General features: G+C 37.6%; 1 protein-coding gene across 1 annotated transcript; it reads right to left on the bottom strand.

Moving 5' to 3' along the window:
- Positions 1–17,646: 17,646 nt before the first annotated feature.
- Positions 17,647–20,193, bottom strand: LOC143561286 (protein FAR1-RELATED SEQUENCE 5-like). The gene is made up of 7 exons (XM_077049409.1): positions 19,577–20,193; positions 19,184–19,406; positions 18,810–18,991; positions 18,599–18,691; positions 18,191–18,260; positions 18,023–18,123; positions 17,647–17,959 (listed from the first exon to the last, which is right to left on the bottom strand). The coding sequence occupies exons 1-7, from the start codon at positions 20,191–20,193 to the stop codon at positions 17,647–17,649; spliced, it is 1,599 nt and encodes a 532-aa protein (XP_076905524.1).
- Positions 20,194–22,388: the final 2,195 nt, after the last annotated feature.

Below are 22,388 nucleotides of genomic sequence, written 5' to 3'. Positions count from 1 at the left end.
GGTTCATTCAGTATATTAAATACCAGGATGCAAAGATGTGGGTGTGCATCCAGGATGGATATATTCCACCGACAATGGAATACGAAGGTCGGGATGTGATAAAGAAGTACAGCAAGATGGAGGAAGAAGAGAAAAAGATGTATGAGGCCGAGAGCAAGGCCCATGCTGCAATTACTATGGCTCTTCCTCAAGAGATTCTCCATACATTCAGGAAGTACACATCTGCACGAGAGCTTTGGGATGCTATTGAGAATAGATTCGAAGGGAACGTGGGTATTCGTGCCTCGAAGATTAAGCTGTTAAAGACCCAGTTCTCTGTTTTCAAGTATTTGAAGAACGAATCGCTCGATGATATTATCACCCGATATTATCATCTAATGACAGAGCTGAACAACTATTCTATTGCTTACAGAGAGGAGGAAATAGTTGAGAAGCTTCTCGATGCTCTCCCACCGAAGTGGGAAATGTACACTGTTCTAATGAGGGAAGACAAAGACTTTCCTAATTATGACTTGGAGACAGCAGTAAAAAAGCTCAGAACCTTTGAGCTTAATATGGTTCGTAAAGAGACACCAACGGATCAGGTTGAAGACCCTGGTATGTATGGTGCCAAAGTTAACTCAGGCTCAAGTTCGAAGTCTGAATCTGCTGCTTACTACTCCAAAGGAGAGTCAGGTTCTAACTCTTCTCATGAAGGAAATGTGTCAGTAAACATGAACGGTGATGTTTGCTTTGTTGCTGGAGGATCAAGTGCTTCGAAACCTCAAGCATCCAAGAGTAGTTTCTCTCCCAGTGCTTCAAGCAATAACTACTCTAAGATGCCAATGAGTGTCAAATCTGCTGAAGAGCAGTTTGCACTCTATGCATCTTTTATTGCTTCTTACGAGAACTACATACAAGGGAAGATTGTGGACCCTGCTGCTTTGGAAGAAGACTATGACCAGATCGATCCTGATGATCTGGAGGAGATGGATCTGCAGTGGCAGATGGCGATGATAGTCAGAAGAGTGAAGCGTTTCATGAAGAAGACTGGCAGAAAGTTCGTTGGTGGAAAGCCAGGATTTGATAAGTCAAGGGTGAGGTGTTACAATTGTCAACAAAATGGACACTTTGCAAAGGAGTGCACTAATGCACGTGTAGAACGTAGTCAGGGGAGGACTACACAGCAAAGTGGTAATAACAATGGGAATAATGCCATGATGTCTGATGCTGGTGAATACAACTGGAACATGTTCTCTGGAGAACTCTTTGAGCAGGCACACATGGCGAAGGTTGCAGCTGAAGAATGTATGAAAGCTGCTGAAAATGAAAAAGCTTTCATGGCTGATGACCGGAACTCCGAGGTATGTACTAAACCTATCTGTACTAAATGTGAGAACTTGTCTGAACGGCTTGCTACAATTACTGATCAGTATGTTAAGTTGGATGCCGAATTTAAAACCTTGAAAGAAGATCATCACTTCACAAAGACAAGAGAAAATAATTATAAAATAAAAATTAAAGCTTGTGAAAAAGACGTTAAAAGTTTAAAAACAAAATTAGCTGAGAAAATTGATGTGATCGATCTAAGCTACGAGGTTTTAGAAGAGAAAACCAAGTTAATCGCTGAGAAAGAAAAACAGATTGCTGATCACCAGGTAAAAGTGGTGGAACTAAATAGGAAACTGGAGCAATTCCGGAATTCCTCTGCTATTCTTGATCACCTCGTTAGTGATCAAGGTTCCTCACCTAAAAGGGGAGGAATTGGTTACCATGAGGTTCCACCACCTTATAACCATAATTATACTTTCAATCCTAGTGTTCATGAATCTGTTAATTTTGTAGCTGATCAGACAGGTCCTGCTAAGGAAACTGTTAAAGTACCGGAAATTAGTAAAGGCGAAACAAGTTCGCCTGTCTCAAAAGTTAAAATTTCTATTTCGAGCCCAGTCTCATCTGATTCGGATAAGTCATCCGAGTCGGGTAAGACAAAAGAGAAGGAAGTATTACCCACTAGTGGAGAAAAAGTTAAATCAACTAAAAGGAGTACTCCACTCAACCCATATGTCCCACCTTATGTGAGATGTACGGTTGGTAATACTGCCTCCACATCTAAAACATCTGCTGAAAAGAAAGCTGAACATAGGTGTTGTTTTAGATGTAATCAAACAGGGCACCTTGTTGCTGATTGCCCTCTGAAGCAGCGTTTCAGAGAGGTGAGGCCCTCGAAAACTGAGACTAAGGTTTTTGGTAATCGTTTAAATGTTAAAAATGAAAATCATTCAAATTTGAGAGATAATACAGGTTTTCAAAAAAACACATCTCGTTTTTACACTACTAATAACCAAACCAAATGCTATAATTCTTTTGATTCTCTTAATGTACGTCGGTTTGGTTGGCCTCACTATCAGTCTCCAAGGAGGTATCCTGTTAGGACTCATGGAAATTTTTCTAATGCTAATTTTGATCAGCCAAGGTGTGTGAGTTCTGTTAAGAAGGTTAATCGACCCAAGACCAAGAGGTCTTGGGTCCCCAAATTTTAATAATCTCTTTTGTTTGTGTAGGAACAGTTGAACAGGGCTTCCATTAATCTTTGGGTTGTGGACAGCGGCTGTTCCCGGCACATGACTGGTAACAAGAATTTGTTACAAGATTTAAAACCTGTTCAAGGAGCAAGAGTCAGTTTTGCCGGTGAGAGTGGAGGCAAAATAACAGGAAGGGGTAAGGTAACTAACGGGAAGATGACGTTAGAAAATGTGAACTTTGTTGAAGAACTGAAGCACAATCTGCTGAGTGTGTCGCAGATTTGTGATAAAGATTATACCGTACACTTCACGAAGACTGATGCGATTGTGTTGAAGCCTGGTTTTCAAATACCAGAGGAGTGGATAGTAATGAAGGCTCCACGTGATCGAAATACGTATATGATGGATTTAAGTTCAACTGAAATGTCAACGAAAGAATCGTGCCTTTTGACGAAAGCAAGCGAATCGGAATCTGAACTGTGGCACAGGAGAATGGGGCACATTCATCTTCGGAAGATGAACCATATTGTCAGACATGGGCTTGTGTTGGGTGTTCCCTTAAAAAGTTTCAATTTTGAAGACAAATGTCTTGCGTGCAAAAAGGGAAAGCAGCACAAGAAGTCCCATCTCACCAAGAAAGTAAACTCAATTGCCAGTACACTAGAGCTGCTTCACATGGATCTCTTCGGTCCTGTGAATGTAAGAAGTCTAGGTGGTACAACTTATTGCTTGGTGATCACTGATGACTACTCACGATACTCGTGGGTATACTTCCTGAAATCAAAGGACGAAACGGCTCAAATGGTGAAGAATCTGATTACCAAAGTTGAGAACATTATGGATAAACGAGTGAAGTTCATCAGAAGTGACAATGGTTCCGAGTTTAAAAATTTTGAAATGGAGATCTTCTGTCTGTCAAGAGGGATTGAACACCAATTCAGCGCTCCGTATACTCCGCAACAGAATGGATTGGCTGAAAGGAAGAATAGAACTTTAATTGAAGGAGCCAGAACTATGCTGGCTGATTCGAAGCTTCCGGTGGTGTTCTGGGCTGAAGCTGTTTCTACAGCTTGCTATGTACTGAATAGAGTTTTAACGGTAAAAAGACTTAATAAAACATGCTACGAGCTTATGCATGGGAGAAAGCCCAATTTGTGTGGACTTGAAGCTTTCGGGTCCCCGTGTTCAATTTTAAAGGCACATTCAAAGTTTGGTGAAGCAGCCGATAAAGGAATCTTAGTCGGCTATGAAGTTGGGACTCCCAACAGGCGTGTCTTTAATACAACGAACGGCAAGGTTGAGGTGGTATGTAACACCGACATTACGAGTTACAGATCGCCAAGACCGAGCATCGGACCTCCTGGGATTTTCGACTATGATAGGCTCTTCAAGTCTTTTAACATACCTGATTTGTTTTGTACAGAAGAAGAAGAACGTGTTGCTACGAAGATGATTCTAGATGAGGAGGAAAATTTGGCACATAGACATCTATTTGATGATTGTCAACCTTCCTCATCAAATTCTATCGGTTCCCCTGCTGTCTCTCCTGAAGAAGAGTTTATCAATCCATTTCACTCTCAGCCAGAAACAACCATTGATGAGATCTCTTCTAATTTAGAAGATAATTTGCATGTCGGTGCTGTTCCGACCACGAGAATTCACAAAGAACACCCTTTGGAGAATGTTATAGGTGATGTGTCCTCCGGTGTACAAACCAGAAGTAGCTTGAATGAGAACACCTGTGTTTATACAAGCATTAAGGGAAACGGGTATAATGAACGAATGTTTGTACTCATGCTTTATTAGCCAGATTGAACCAAAAAATTATCAAATGGCTCTTAAGGACAGCTCGTGGGTCGAGGCCATGCAAGAAGAGTTGGCTCAATTTAAGAAGATGGAAGTTTGGACTTTGGTTGAAAAACCAAGGAATGTGCATGCGATAGGCACAAAATGGGTGTTTAAGTGCAAGAGAGATGAAAAGGGGATTATTATAAGAAACAAGGCGAGGCTAGTCGTTAAAGGTTTTAATCAGCAAGAGGGGATAGATTATAATGAAGTGTTCGCTCCGGTGGCCAGGTTGGAAGCGATAAGATTGTTTTTGGAGTTTGCTGCTTTTAAGAAGATGAAAGTGTTTCAGTTGGACGTGAAGAGTGCGTTCCTCAATGGGAAAGTTGATGAGGTTGTGTATGTTGAGCAACCTCCGGGTTTTCCTGACCCAGACTTTCCTGATCACGTATACTAGTTGAGCAAGGCGCTGTATGGATTACATCAGGCACCCCGTGCCTGGTATTCAACGTTATCGGACTACTTGCTAGAGAATGGTTTTGAAAGGGGTTTGATTGACAGCACACTGTTTTGAAGAGAGATGGAAGTGACTTCCTGCTAGTTCAAGTCTACGTGGATGACATCATATTTGCTGCATCAAGAGTCTCCATGTGTCAGGAATTTGAGGCCGTCATGAAGAAAAGATTTGAGATGAGTGCTATGGGTGAACTAACGTTCTTTTTAGGATTGCAGGTTGATCAAAAGAAGGATGGGATGTTTATTCATCAAACAAAATATGTTCATGATGTCCTCAAGCGCTTCAAGATGGAGGACTCTTCTCCATTTGACACTCCAATTTGCGTCAACCACAAGTTGGGAGCTGAAGTAGACGGTGACGCAGATGTGGACCCAACTCAGTATCGGGCTATAATAGGTTCTTTGATGTATTTGACTGCTTCTAGGCCTGATATAATGTTTGCTGTTTGTCTTTGTGCTCGTTTTCAGGCAAACCCAAAGGAATCTCACATGAAGGGTGTGAAGAGGATTTTGCGGTATCTCAAAGGCAAGCCGAAGCTAGGGTTGTGGTACCCGAAGGGAGGAGACGTGGAACTGGTTGCTTATACAGATTCTGATTATGGAGGGTGCAATCAGAGTCGGAAGTCGACAACAGGAGGATGTCAGTTTCTCGGTGGAAGATTAGTTTCCTGGCAGTGCAAGAAACAGACATCAGTCGCAATCTCAACGTGCGAAGCTGAATATATGGCAGCATTCAACTGCTGCTCTCAGGTTTTGTGGATTCAGCAACAATTGCGCGACTATGGTCTGAATTTCTTACTCACTACTATTTTTATTGATAACACTGCTGCCATCTCAGTAATTAACAATCCCGTGAAACATAGTAAAACTAAACATATTGACATTCGTCATCATTTCATACGGGATTGTGCTGAGAAGAAACTGATTAAGGTCGAAAAGGTCGATACGCTAGAAAATTTCGCTGGTTTATTTACAAAAGCGTTTGATAAATCCCGATTTCAAAACCTAATTGAGCTGAACGGGATGATCAATCCCGAGTAACCATGTTTTTGTGTGTGTATTAAAAAAAAAAAAAAAAAAAAAAAAAAAAAAAAAAAAAAAAAACGTCACTATTGCTTAAAATTAGTCGGTTACCTCAGTTTGATGGACATATCCTCGGATATGTTTTGGTCCTCGTTTCTACTTGTAGAGAATGAGGGTCGCCATTAACCAGATGACTGAAAGTGACCGGGGCGGTTATGATGTGTTTTCTTTCGGTCGCTGAAAATTAGTCGTTCATACTTAGTTAGAAGGACACATACTTGTATGTGGTCGGTCCAGTTGATCCATTAGATCTTCAGGATTGCCGTTTACCTGAAGACTTTGACGTGATCGGGGCGATTGAAGTCAAATTTTTTAAGGGAAATGAAATTACTTTTCAAGTCTACTACTTCGTATGAAGTACCTTTGCTATGTTCACAGAAAATTGATCCAACCTTGGAAAATGATAGTATACTAATTCTGTGTGCTTAACTAGTGATGTTATTAGGCTTAAAAGACTTTAGGACAATCATTGTATGTCATGATAACTTTTTATGGTGCGTAAAAGTAGATGTGATACTAACCTAATCTACTCGATTTTAAGTGGAAACTCCTTAAGAGTTTTGTATGTCTTCATACATATCTTTCCGAATGATAGGCAGAAAAGCGTTTACCCAGTCATACACGAGCCCGTAAGTGTTCTGATTCCCGTGAAGAAAGCGTTTCAAGACACTGCAGTGATCCAGATTCGGGACTTGCAGTTGTTTATTACTCTGAAGTCTATAAGTACGTTTGAAAAAAAAAAAAAAAAAAAAAATTTGAAGTTATTGTAACATATTAGTGATCATAAAATCAAGACTTCTCTATCTTAGAGTAAGAAGAAGAACGGGAACCAGAAGAAGAATACTTACAAGTTAATCAGACACTATGGGTCGAAGTCAATTCGGGGTGACTTGGGGAAAGCCAAATACGCTTTGAGGATAGATAGGAGGCATCAATATTTCTGAGTTGTTGCCCACTTAAATTTTGAGGCTTAATCGAACCTAACTCGTATCACAGAAACGATGAATACCACTTTAAGTTATACCTGCTTACAACCTGTCTTTATATGTCATAATACAGCTAAACACGGATCTATGTGACAGTCACGTAGTTAGTATGATTCCTGTTCGGATCTTTTCTAAAACGTAGCAGTCCCTATCGAGACTGAAATTTGATCCCTTATACTTTAAATTTATTACGTTTTTGAACTTAGATAGCTTTATGATTTTTTAACTGGTTACTTAGAATTGAGCATGTCGTTTATTTCTTAAAGGAAAGTTTTAAAGAGTTAATTCAAATTGTTCAAAATTATAAGGTTTGGTTATGAAAATATAGGCGAAGTTGTTGAATCAGGCGAACTTGTGAATAACTTCGCCTAGGCGATGTTATCCGTAACTTCTCCTGACCAACTCTGACCCTATATAAGGATTTCAAACAGTAAAATATTCATTATTTCAAAATATCAGCGAAGTTGTTCCGAGAAACCCGGCGAACTTAACTATTATCCGGCGAACTTGATTCGTTTCCGATTTCGATCCTTTCTCTCAGTTTCGTTCATAGATTCAAGGTGTGTGTTATCGTTTAACCGTATATCCAAAGACAGTGATGCTTTTCATAGGTCGTTTTAAACGGTTTCGTGACCTCGGTCCGGTGACCTTTCAAAACCGAGATTTACAAACTTGTATTACGTGTTCATGGACGATCTTTTCATCTAACCATCCGTAATATCATGTGTTAGAGTCTCCTGGATCGTCAAACTTTGCCGAATCATCGGATTCCGGCTGTTAGAATCCTAACAGTCGCAGATTCAGTTCAGGCGAAGTTAGGGTTTCGGCGAAGTTATCCGCAACTTCGCCTGACGATTAATTTCGCCTGAGGCGAAGTTATCCGCAACTTCGCCTGAGGCTTAATTTTGCCTAACCCTTATCTTCGCCTGAGGCGATGTTGTGTAGAGGCGAAGTTATCACTAACTTCGCCCAGACCATTTTACTTCAAAATTAATTAGACGAACTTAAAGATGAAGCGAAGTTGTTCCCAACTTCGCCTCACCTTTAACTTCGCCTATACAGGTTTGACCACAACTTCGCTCCTGGTAATCAGGCGAACTTGTGTAACACTTTAACGTTTATCTAACTTGGTTCGTTTAGTGCAGATATGGCTGCTGTTGGAGGTGCAGGAGGTGCAGGTGATGACGGTGATGATCACAGACAATTCTTCCCAGCTCATAACCAGTTCATAACACTTGACCCAGATGCAAAGGGCGTGGAGGACTATAGGGAGATAATTACTTTTCTCCTGCGCTCACGGATATATCACGCAATAACAACTACCCTGCCCATTTCCCTACCAAATATTGAAGACTTTTGGCAGACGGTAGAGTACGATTGCCGGGTTGAGCCCCCGGTTATGCGAGCCACCGTAAACGGTCAAGTTGTTCAGTTTTCTTCTGAACAAATACGGGTGGCGTTGCTGTTTGGTGAAGAGATGAGGGATCACCCAACGGAGTTTGTTGCGCCATTCCGTGATGGGGCGTTCCTCAGGATGGGGTATTCTGGTCTCTTAGGGGACACTCAACGGAGGAAGGGATTCCTTTTAGATCAGTGGCGCTTCCTTATGCACGTCATGATCGTATGTATGTCAGGACGGAAGGCAGGCACTGATGGTATGGGTGCGACAATGCAGTCTGCTATGACTGCGTTGACTTATAATAAAAGATATTCTTTCAGCCAGATGATCTTTTACGAGATCGATAGACAACGAAGGGCTGTGGCGCGTGAGCGGTTTACAATGTATCCACGATTCCTACAGATGATTTTCAATCATGTGGCTCCGATGCTGCCTCAACGACGCCCTATTCGATACGTGGAAAGTGTGACAAAACGTATCTTTGCACAGTGTCGCACTTCCAGCGCACGAAGCAAGCCTGAGCTGCGTCCCAGGCATACTCCGCTCTTTGGGTACCTTATAAACCCGGAGTATGTGCCTGCGGCAGGGGACGAGTTCAGAGATCCAAGACCACAACAGGCGGCAGCACCCCGGGCTGTATCAGCTGCGCCTGCTGTATCTGCTGCTGTGTCAGCTGCAGAGATTGACCTTGATGCCATGTTGGGAGGCCAAGGAATGTTTGATATGGACCGAGTTGATCCTCAAGAGAATATTCAAGTCTCGGGTCCACAGGCTGACTTTAATGATGTGATGGAAGAGGCTAGAAGGATGATGGTAACGCATGAGAGAACAGTTGGGAAACAAAAGAGAATTGTTGACGACGACGACGAGGAAGATGATGAAGAAGAAGCTGTGCAGTTGGTGAGAAAGCGTTCACGAAGGGAAAGGACAGGTATGGGTGTAGGAGCTGGAGAGACTTCACGGTTGGTACGTTTTGCTCCACCTGCCCTGTCTGGTATGTCCTTTGTTCCTACCTCTATGCATGTATCGAGTACAAGCGCTACGGTTGTTCCCGTAGTGGCTACATCGTCGGCTGACATTCCATCGATCACGGCTGTCCAGACGTCGACTCCAGCAATTGTGTCTCTACCACCTCAAACGCTTACTCCATCGGTGGTAGTAGCACGATTTGTCGAGTCTACGTTCACCACTACTGCAGGGTTATCGGGTACAGTACCACCTGCGGTCACGCCCACTTCAGACTCGGATCGAATAGCTTCACTAGAGCGGATTGTAGCTGAGCAGTCCAAGACTATTCAAAGCCTAGTGGAAGCAAATCAACTGCAGGCATCCCTCCTGGCTGAGCACGGGAAAGTTATAGATGCCTTGAAGGTGTTCTTGGCATCTCAGGGGGAGATGAGCTGTAGAGGAGATGAGCTGAGGACCAAAAGAAGAGAAGACCGAGACGATGATCCCAATGCACCGGAAGGTGCAGGTGGTGAGTTGCCAAGAACTACTATATCTCTTGGGGCTTCCACAGCTGAGGGGGAGTCTGCAGCTGGTGATGATGTGGTTGCTGTTGGTGATGATGTGGATGTGGTTGAAGATGTTGAGATTGTTGATGATATGATTGATGCGCTGAAAGAGATTGATGATATGTTAGAGGATGATGAGTTGATAAATGAAGATGATGTTCTGCCAATCGATGAGATCGAAAAGATTGGTGCAGAAATTGTGGTTGAGAATGTGATAGAAGAAGGAGAGATTGTTGAAGAAAATGTAGAACATGAGATCCCTGTGGTTGAACAGTCGACTATATGTGAAGATGCTGTGGTTGACAACACTGAGTGGGAAGATCAGCCAAACTGGAAGGAAGGCTGCGCTCAGTGGTTTGTAAAGACGAAGAAGCCAGCAGTACCGACGATGTTCAAAAAGTCGTATAATATAAAGGGATATGCAGAATCAAAGAAGGGAATCATATGCTGGTTTTACGATGAAGAGTTGAAACTATTTGTGATCAAACGTTACGACGGCATTCAGTACTTCAAGAAGATGTTAAGATCCCTGAATACCTTACCGGAGTGTGAGGTGAAAGACTTAGCAAGACTGGGGCTGATAAACAGAAGCGATGATAACATGGCGAGAGTAATTGGGAAAATTGTTTGGAAGGAGGCCATTAAAGATAAAAAGTTTGAACTTCTGAAGCCTCAGAAAGGGAAGTTAGTAGAAGACAAAGATAGAGGGATGAGGGCAAACGGCAAACCATGGATAGTTATGAAGTATAAACCAGTCCGTCATTTAAAAGAAGTGCCGATGAAGGTGATGCCCAAGAACGTCTTGAAAGACTTGAAGTGGTGGTACGTGGATTGTGAAACTGCTGAAGCGGTCATGGAGGATGAAGATGAGCAAGAGATCATGAGAGTGTATGATCCTATGCACTTAGTCAATCTGTCTCAAGCTGACTTGCAGGTACTACATGCTAAGAAGATTTTCTACATTCCTGCTTGGAAAGAGGAAGCTAAGAAGTACCAGAAGTTGGTTTCTGTATGTGTTAGACAGGGAGTGCATGCTTGAAGAGATGAAGAGAGAAGACGAGAGATTACATGACACAAGCCTTGAAGATCAAGATATGAAGCTACTGCCAAGGGGGAGTCTGTTGGTACATAAATGTCAGTAGTTCATAGTCTAGCGTTTGTAATCGAGTCTGTAATGTAATTATGTTTAAGTTTATGTTTATGTTTGAACAAGCGAAGTTGTCAACAAGTTCGCTTAGGCGAACTTGTTGAACAAGCGAAGTTGTCGACAAGTTCGCCTAGGCGAACTTGTTCAACGAGCGAAGTTACTGACAACTTCGCCTGAGGCGAAGTTGTCGTGTATTTATATAGCCTACGGGTTTACGGTTTAAGAGTTAGTGTTTTGGTTAATCACGTGTGATTCAGCAAGTCGATAGACGAGAGATAGAGTCTGTAATAGACGTGTTTCAAGTTATAATAGATAACGTGTTCGTTCGTATCGCGTGTGATTGTTCTACGTATTCTACGCTCGTAACTACCTACGCAGGGATTCCGCACCTACGTAGATAGCGATATCCCGTGTAAGATCCATCCGGGAACCTACAACGGATCCCAGCATCCCAATGCCGGTTTCCATCTCTCCGTTCTTGTCTTGGTCCCCTCTCGTAACCTACTTCGGAAGACGAACCATCATTACAAAAAAACGGATTATCAAACTACCTGTTTTCTGGGGCCGACCTTCTACGATTCATCAAGTCAGCCATTCGATCAGTGATTTGATCGACCACTTGATCCAATCATTTCTCCACCTACGCCATAAATCATTATTCCGACTCTCGTTCGTAAACCTCATCGAGCGGTCTCTGTTGTCTCCTTGGAGGCATTTTTGAGCTAGGAATTCGGCTCTGATACCAAGTGATTCAGCGTACAATGAGAATCCGAAGGCTAAACACGCTGATTCTTGGAATCCTTGTGAAAATCTTTCCCAAACCCCCAAATTCGACCCAAAAGTCAAAAACTTGAAAATTCAAAAGTTTTTTATTAATTCTGATCAATGATCAGTCACATTACATTCATAACATACTAATAGAGAAGCCAAAATAGGTTTGGGCTGAAATAAACAACTAAAGGCCCAAACAACAGCCCAAAACAAGACACAAAAAGTAGACGGAAAACATAAAGGTGGCCTTAAAGTATATCTATTGGCCTTATTTCGGAAAAATAAATAGGATAACCCGCCTGTGGCGGTTACCACAATGTGGCCCACGTTCCAACAATCGTTTTGACTGGTAGACCGCCAGAAACAGTGGCCCGTAGCCCAAGTTAAGCCTATTTTCGTGAAGCCCCTTTTGAAGCGCAATATTGGGCCTCCAGAAACATAATGGCCCGGTCTTCTATACTTAGGACCACATCAGGCTGTTGTCTTATTGTGTTATATTAGATTATTTGTGTGAGTTTGTTGAGATTATTGTGTCGTTTGTGTGGTTAGGCTGTTGTGTTATTGTGTCATATTAGATTATTTGTGTGAGAGTTTGTTGAGATTATTGTGTCGTTTGTGTGGTTAGGCTGTTGTGTTATTGTTTTATATTAGATTATTTGTGTGAGACTTTGTTGAGATTATTGTGTCATTTGTGCGGTTAGACTGAGTTGTTATTATGTCAATTTCCTGTTTTGCTTTTCTTGTAGGTGATGATTTGATGATTCCTATTCAAGTTTTTCGTAGCCAAAAAATATCAAAGTCACACAAAGAGAAAGAACCAACATGTGATAACAAGAAGAAGAGATAAGTTCCAAGTAAGAAAGAACCGGAAAACATAAAGAGGAAGTTAGTAGCGGCTGTTATTCCAAAACAAAAACAAGAACCAAAATACTTCCCATTTACACATCAGAAGTTAAACATGAGGTGTTCGCCATCAAAACTTACTGATTTCATTGATAATTTGAATGATAATCAGAGAAAAGCAGTAATTGAGATGGGGTTTGGTGAAACATTGTCAATTAATATACATAGTCCCTACTGCATTTGCTTATTGGCTCCTTGAAAGCTATGATCCAGTAACAAACTTGGTGTTTGATGGAGTACTTCGTTTCAATATAACGAATACGTTGATCAATGAAGTTTATGGAATACCAAATGGTGGCGTGAAGGTATAAACAAAGAGAAAACCAAACAAAAAGGATCCTGTTGTAAAAGAATGGAGGAGTGAATTTGATGATAGCATACCGAGCAAGATATTTGTAAGCTATTTTTTTGATGAAATGAAGAACACAAAAGACTCTGGAAGGATGTTCAAGCTTAACTTTTTGGTTATGTTTTTCACTGTAATGGGAAACGATGATGAGCAATACGTGTGACTACATTATAGAATGTCTCAAAGAAACATGGAAAGGATGGACTTGTGATGTTGACACATTTTACAATGGCCCGATGTTGTTACTCGTGGTAAAATAATCAATATATGTTACACAATTGAAGTTATATAGTATTCTGATTATTGTTTTTTTTTATTGTTAACAGATTATATATATCTACCAGCGACAGAAACTTTCCGCCAAGAAGAAATGGGTTAAAGATTCTAAAATACTTGAAAAGATTGACTTAACTACATTAGTGGAGTTTGAGGAAAACTATCTTATAAAAAAAGAGAAAGACACAATGAAGAAAAAGGTTAAAGAATCGAAAATGTCATTAAAAGTTTTTATAAAAAAACACAATCAAAGTGATATCCAAGCTAATATTCGAGGTATTTAACTTAACATGTTATGTCTAATTATATTTTGCTTCATTCACTATGGTGTAACATGATCATTGTGGAAATGCGATTTGTATTAGAAACAGAGTCAGATGAAGATGACACAATGGAAATAGATAGAGATGATTCAGATGAAGATGACACAATGGAAACAGAGTCTAGAAAATATAACACAATGGAAACATAGCCTTTAAAATATAACACAATGGAAACAGAGTCTGGTAAAGATGAATCCCTAGAGACAGAGGAGGTATGATAATTAATCATATCTACATTTTCTTAATGTTTTCATTTGTTTAAATTGTAATTAATAAAATATTTATCTTTGTTTTTACAGATTTTGACTAATATGTTAATTAAAGAGCTGAAACAGTTTGATTAACATGGGAAGAAAATTGAGTTTTTGTTACAAAAGGGAATTAATCGTTTTCCACAAGGTTCGTTGATCAGACAACAAATAGACGAATGGGAACTTTTGGTAAAGTAGTTTCACAAAAGTGACCAAGATGAAGTTATGCAAGCTAACGTGGGTATGAAAAATGGAAATGTTATTGACAATACACCATTTGAAGTTATTAGATCACAAATGTTGGAGATTGAACAGATGGAACAACAAGCCATTTCTTTAATTAAACAGAGAAACCTCGTCAACTCTTTTGAGCCCCCAAGTTTTGACTTGCATTTATCTCAACCAACACCACCAACTCCAAAATCAGATGTGGGAGCAACAAAAAACACAATGAATAATAAAGCTGGAAAAGAAAAGGGTGCACAACACATGGTTGAAGAAGGGCGGTAGAAAAATACGAACCATGTGGATGAGGTCAAAAAATCATCTAAAGGTACATATGTATTGTTTCATAAAAAGTTTATTGTGTCATAATATACTGATTGTGTCATATATTAATTGGATTTCAGAAAGCATGAGTTTTGAAGATGGAAAAAATAAAACTGAAGACATGGCTGCTAAGAAAACAAAGTCGATATCAAATATGTATATCAGGTCAAAAGAAAAGGTTGTAGCACATATTGTTGAAGAAGGGGAAACGCAGAAAAAGAAAAATGTGGATGAGGTTAAACAATCGGGTCAAGGTACGTACATTTATATTGTGTCATGAAGTCTGTTGTGTCATAATCTATTGTGTTATATTTTGATTGTTTCATATTTTAACTTGTAAAAAGCATGATGAGTATTGAATCTGGAAAGAAAAAGAAGGAAGACTTGGTTGAGAAAGAAGAAACACAAAAAAGAAAAATGTGGATGAGGTTAAACAATCGGGTCAAGGTACGTACGCATATACTGTGTCATAATCTATTGTGTTATATTTTGGTTTTGTCATATTTTAACTTGTTAAAGGCTTGATGAGTATTTAAGCTGGAAAGAAAGAGAAGGAAGACTTGGTTGACAAAGAAGAAACAGAGAAAAAGAAAAATGTGGATGAGGTTAAGCAATTGGGTCAAGGTACGTACGTATATATTGTGTCATAATGTTTGTTGTGTCATAATCTACTGTGTTATATTTTGATTGTGTCATATTTTAACTAGATGAAGGTGTTGAACAAGTTGTTGACGTTGATAAAACAATAAAGAATTTACCAATCCTTCAAACAGATGCAAATGACTACATCACACCAGTTAAAAATGTTATTATTGCCGAACCAATTTCAAGTGTAAAAACGCAACAAAATGATGGAACCAATTTCAAATGTTATTAGCTGAAGCCCTGTGTTCTCCTTTCTCTCGAAGACAAGTTGTAATGACAAAAAAAAGGACACAATCTGAGAATAATGTTTCATCCTACTTATTTACAGGGACCAAAGACATTTGGTACAACACCTTTTAATTTTTATTACAAAAGTTAAAACAATGATCTTTGTATAGTTACTTTATTAATTGCTATCCGTTTTTTTAGGGATTTCATATTCTTGATTAAAGATGTTATATCATTGTCAAGAGTTGAAATGGAAAGCTTGATGCCAGGAGTTGAATTACATGCCGATGTTATAAATGCGTGGTCACATATTTTAAACGATGAAGAGAAGACAAGGGGAAAGAAATCTGTACATCGTCTGTTTTGCAATATCCCAATTATTGTATGTACATTGTGTTATTGTGTCATTGTGTCATATTATATGTTTTATGTAATATTTACATATTTTTCCTTATCTAATACTATTGTATATAGTTTGACTTTGATGTAGTTGAGGGGAACAGATCTGATCAGTTCAGGAGAAAAATGACTGAACTTTTAAAGAAAGAAAAAATGGAAACTATTGAAGACATTAATATTGTATTTGTACCCGTTATTCAGGCACACCACTTTTATGTCATCTGCTTCAACCTAAAAGACATAAGGATTGTTCTCATTGACAACATTGCATCAACTTTAAGCTGTGAAGAGAAATACAATTATTACGAAAAAACAGTAAGTATACAAAATCGATCATATTTCACGCCTTTTTTTTGTTTTCAGAAAACACAAACTATTTTTTTTTTTTTTTTCAGAAACAAGCTTTTCAATCTTACCTTGATCATAAATCACATCCGAAGGCAATCCTTATGAAAGCTGCAAAAATTGAAGAATTGCAAATGCCGTGGAAAACTTCAACCAATTACATTGATTGTGTGATTTTTTTGATGAGGCATATGGAGACTTATAAGGGTGAGGAAGCGAAGAATTGGGCATGTGGATTCTTGAAGAAGGAAACCAAAAATCAAGAGGCGCGAATCATTGATTTACGCAGGAAGTATGCCGCTAAGATTGCTTTCCATGACATAAATGAGAACAAAAACTTTCTTATAGAAAGAGTTAAACTTTATATGGCAAAATCAGCAGCAGACAGAAAAAATTCCAAAGTAAGGCGAAAAAGAGAATACTCAAATGGTTGGCTAGAGAAGTAGATTGAAGACATAATGTATTGTAGGTATGTGTTTTTGTTTTTTTAAACTTGAATGTATTTTGGTTCGTCTTGAATATTATATGAAGCATGCATTGTATGATCGTATTTGTCAATTTTAATATTACTATGTTTATGGCACAATGACCATGTTAAAATTGATTAGTTTGAATGGTTTATAACAGCAGAAGTATGACAGCTGAAGTATAAAATCTAGAAATATGATACAATGAGAATTTGACACAATCACCATTATTACACAATGTATAAAATATGACACAATGACCATGAAAAATTGATTAGTTTGAATAGTTTATGACAGCTGAAGTAAAAAAGCTGAAGTATAAAAGCTAGAAATATGACACAATAGGAATTTGAACTTGAATGTATTTTGTTTTTTTAAACTTGAATGTATTTTGGTTCGTCTTGAATATTATATGAAGCATGCATTGTATGATCGTATTTGTCAATTTTAATATTACTATGTTTATGGCACAATGACCATGTTAAAATTGATTAGTTTGAATGGTTTATAACAGCAGAAGTATGACAGCTGAAGTATAAAATCTAGAAATATGACACAATGAGAATTTGACACAATCACCATTATTACACAATGTATAAAATATGACACAATGACCATGAAAAATTGATTAGTTTGAATAGTTTATGACAGCTGAAGTAAAAAAGCTGAAGTATAAAAGCTAGAAATATGACACAATAGGAATTTGACACAATGACCATGTTAAAATTGATTGGTTTGAATGGTTTGTGACAGCTGAAGTATAAAAGCTATAAATATAACACAATGATCGAGAATTTGACACAGTGACCATTATTACACAATATAGAAAATATGACACAATGGCCATGTTAAAACTGATTAGTTTGAATGGTTTATGACAGCTGAAGTATAAAAGCTAGAAATATGACACAATGAGAATTTGACCATTATTACACAATAAAACTTCTGAACTAGTTGTTGCTTCTTTCTCTAATGCTTAACATTTAAACCAAAAACATTCCAGTATGACACAATGACCATTATAACACAATATATAACTTATGACACAATGACCATTATAACATAATAAAAACTAAAAGTAAGCCACTCAATTCAAACACAAAAAATCCAGTATCACACAATGAGAATTAGATACAATGACCATTATTAAACAATAAACTAAAGTAAAAATTTATTAAGACTCTGAATCTTGCAAACAAGAAACTCCTAACTGGTTGTTGCTTCTTTCTCTTTAATGCTTTGTAAGTATAACTTGCAAGTGCGTATATTGTGACCTACACCTTTGCAGAAACCACATCCCCTTTGTTTGTCCCCAGCTTTACTAATTGCTATCTCACGAGCTGACTTGAAACGTTTATGACTCCCACAACCTTTTGTTCTTGTTCTAACAGGATTTCTGATTGTAACACTACATGGTTCTCTCATTCCAGTCATTTCTGCAAATCTATCTCTCTTGCTAAGTGGCGGGGCAACAACTTGAGCCTCATCAGCCTTAGACATGTAATCTTTGACATAATCTCTATAAAGACACAATTGTTATTTGTTACTAACCAATTTATTTATATTATACTCGTGACCAAACCTAAGTTGACAAAGAACAGCTTCAACATCTGCACGATTTTCCCCAAACTCTTCGGGCCTAAAAGAAGTGACATATTTGAAATAGCTTCCTTTCTCCATTGCCTAACAATATACTTCTTTGGGAATTCTATTACGAAAATAATTCTAAGAACATAAAAAATATGTCTACATAGTAATCCGAACAATTTAAATCTTCTGCAGCCACATGATATTGTTTGATCTGCACCTCGATACATAACCTACACAAAAAGAACACAAACAAAAAGGATTAACAGAAAATACACAACTATTACAACAAAGCAAAAAAGAAAAGATATAATAACACAATAAATAACATTAAATATTACACAATGAAAAGAAAATATAAGAAAAAACAAAAATAAAAAGAAACAGGAACTGAAACCTCAAAAAATGTAGAGCATGGCTGCTACAAATCCTCAATTTCAAACTTCAAAAAATCACCAACAGGTTGTCTAGTAACAGAAGCACAGCTATGAATACCATCCTCTATCTCCAGTTGTTGATAAAAAAAACCGTTCGTGTAAAACTTTTTGCAGCTTGACTCTCAAGAACGAACGTTGGATTCAAAAATCCAGGAATGGTGTATCGAGAGTGGCGATCATTTCCTCTATGCTCATACCATTGAGACTCAACTGCCGCTTCAAAGTGACTAAAAAAACTCAACTAATGTTGACATTGGATTACAAAACTGGTTAAAAAAATGGTTCTCACTTTCTGATCTTGACGTGGTACGCATAAGTCCAGAAAAAATCTCTTGTAGATAATACGCATGTATCCAGTCTTTTCTAATCTTATAAAGATCAGCCAACCACTCATGATCACTTAAGCCATATTCAGAAAGAATTGAGGGCCATTTCTCTTCAAACTCATCCGTTGTAATAGAATCTCTCCACACAATCTCAGCTAATTTTTCTTTGAACTCAGCAACTTTAGGCGTCATTGGACCAACCTACAAATATGACACAATGCATAAATATGACACAATACAAAAACAGAAATAGAGTAATATGACACAATGAAAAAAGACACAATGCATAAATATGACACAATACAAAAACAGAGTAATGCATAAAAATATGACACAATGCATAAATATGACACAATACCTTACTAGTCACTTTCTCCCAAATATGCCACATACATAATCTATGTAGGCTATTTGGAAAACATCCTGAATAGCCCTCTTCATAGCAGCATCTTGGTCAGTAAGAACTACTTTAGGTGCAGAACCAAAGGCATGAGCATATGCCCTCAATACCCACATGTATGAGTCAGCAGTTTCATATCTAAGAAGCGCAACACCAAGTGTAATATTCCTATTGTGGTTATCTATACCAGTGAAAGGGACAAACACCATATCATTCCTAGAAAACAAAATCAAAAAGTAAAACAAAAAAAAAATGACACAATGAATGAAGAAAGACACATTGAAATTTTTATTCTTACTTTTTTGATCGATAGGTCGCATCAAACCCTACAACATCACCAAAAACCAAGTAACTTTTCTTTCAATAGTCATCAGCCCAGAACAAACCGCCTAAAGTCGTCTTCTTTAATAGTGTAATCAAATGAAAAATTGGGACAATGCTTCTTTTTCTTCTCAAAACGTTTAATTACCATATCGGCATTGTATTCACTAATATATTCACTTTGACGCGTCTTAAAATTCTTAAAGTCATTCTTTGTTGCACCTACCTGCTCATAACTACCATACAAACTCTTCAAAATATTAAATGCTCTAACAGGCCCTAGATTTACTTGAGACAACGCTTGAATAGCACTTTCTTTTTCGTAATCTACCGTTCTCGCAGATGTTAAAAACTGAATATCATCTTTATGCACGAAACTGTGGTTATGCTCTTCTTCAAAAACATAAACCTCATATTTGTTTTTATCGTTCAACCTAAACTTAATATGTGTACCGCATCCGGTTCTCTTTGATGGTTTCCTACGCTTTCTTTTACCATTATTTGCATCATCTAATGTACTATACTGAGTTCCACTTTTAAACCCTTCCTTAGAACAAACATAATACTTCAATTTCAGAAGACCATGATTAGTGTATGCACTATTCTTCCTAACACTAAAACCACTAGCATGAGCATAGCTAACATAAAAACCATAGGCAAGCTCAACAGAATCAAACACCATACCTTTAACAGGTTAAATGATTGACTCACAATAGGTTTGTAATATATTTTTCTAGACCTCAGGGATACACGTTCTTCACCAAGTTCATTGTAAACTCCAACATCTAAATCAATAAAACTTTGTTAAGTATACACAAATTTCAATATAAAATATAACACAATGCTAGCAGAAACTTAATTTATCAGTAAGACACAATGATGTTACAAATGAAAATCAAATAATACAATAAAAATCGATTTATCAAATTGAAGCAAAACATTAAATTGATTCAATACACTTTGAATCAAAAAATCTGATGAAATAAACTGAATTAATCAATTGAATCAAAATAAATGGAGAAAAAATCGTACCAGATCCATCATCGTTCATGGCCGAGTTTGTATCTGAATTCGTACCAAATCCTTCATCGTTCATAGCTTGAGTTTGTAATGTTCGATTTGATTTCACCGATTAAGATGTATTATTTGTTTAGATATATAGATCAATTCTTATTGGTCGATTGTTATGTATATGGTATGTATATGGTGTAAATTGATAATGATCTAGGTTTAGAAAATAAACCAATAAAGTTCCAAAAATACCCTTCCTTTCTAAAATCAGTTTGATGGGAAGATTGCCATGTGTCATAATCCTATTCCTTCTCACCCTTCTCATTTTTTAATCCCTTTGTATTTTAACTTTACCCTAGGTGTATAGGTGTATAACCCACTCATAAGTGGAAGGATCATTTTGGCAACTAAATAACCCATTTAAAAACATATATATAAGTCAACATTCTTGGTTGTTGCTACTAAATTAAGCACAACAATTTAGCACGTGAAGATAAAATTAGTTTTTTTAGGAATTTTAGTTTGAATTCGCTTCTTTCTTTGCTTATTCCTCAACTTCAAAAGCTTTTACAGCATGGATCACCTAATTAGAAAAAATGAAAATTTTTTACTTTCTCAATCAGATAAATTATTAAGGTGTAAACGAGTGTATGCTTACATAGTTCATCTGCACGGTATCTTGATACACCACTATGTAGTCACCAACTTGCAGTTTCTCCTCCTCAGCAAAATCCCCTAAAATGATCACGAATTTGCAAATGGTTTATATTCTTGTATTTAAAAAATAAAATTTCAAAGTTAAAACCACAAATTGTAAAAACATATCAGTCCCCTCAAGAACATACATGCGACTGTGGTTGTTTGGCTAGAACTTGAAGGATGAGAAACAAAATCGAGTTTAAGGTTGTTAAACTAACCTAGTGGACCATAACTTTTATATATGTTTAAAAACATGAAGTGCATTTAATGTTTCTTAATAACATTTTAAGGTTGTTAAACTAACCTAAACTTGAAACACCACACATTCATGCCATCCATGTCATCCATCTCCAAGATAATTCCTTCCTTAACGATGAGACTAGTTAGGTGTGTTTTTGTAGGTTTCTGAAACAAAGCACGTGTTTAAAATACAAATATGTGTAAGTCCCCGATCCCGGTGCCCTACTTTGACGTTGGATTTACTCATAAACACAGTTTCAAATATCAAAGTTAATTAAAACTTTCACGGAATAAATAAAACTTCGATTATTCGTTACAAACATTCAAACTTTTCCAGATATATATATCATATATGTGTGGATATTGTGTATTATAGATATGTTGTGTATCAAGAACGAAACAAAAAGCGGATATAGTCGAATTGTAAAATTTCTCTTTGCCTAGGAGAAGACGCGGGTTGGATTCCCGCTATCCGCCAAAAATGAAATCATTTATTTCATATTCATATCTAAAATTAGACATGAAAATAATAAAAGATTTGAAAACATCTTATTTAACATCATGACAAATCTTTCTGCATACGACAGCTTCTTCAGATCTTGCCATGTGTCTCCCTCAAGCTAACTGCTTCAGTCTATTAACCTGCGTGTATACTAAAAGTCAGCTACGCTGAGTGAGTTCTAGTTAAAGTAGGTAAATACGATACATTCACATACTTACTCATACGTATCCGTAGATACATATTACTTACTTAACTTGCTTATCTTTCTTTCGTACATACATAAGTATATACTTTCTTTCTTTTTTTATTCTTTTGTAAGGCCCCGTTACCGGTGCCCTACATTGGATGTTGGATTTACTCATAAACACAGTTCTAAATATCATAGTTAATTAAAACATTCGCGGAATATAAAAAATTTCATAAAA

Source organism: Bidens hawaiensis, unplaced genomic scaffold (assembly GCF_021521415.1).
Source record: "Bidens hawaiensis isolate Kalapana, Puna unplaced genomic scaffold, B.hawaiensis_p1.1 tig00020648_1, whole genome shotgun sequence".
Taxonomy (NCBI): domain Eukaryota; kingdom Viridiplantae; phylum Streptophyta; class Magnoliopsida; order Asterales; family Asteraceae; genus Bidens; species Bidens hawaiensis.
The sequence above is the reverse complement of the archived record's forward strand: the minus strand, read 5'-3'. Positions and strand labels throughout refer to the sequence as shown.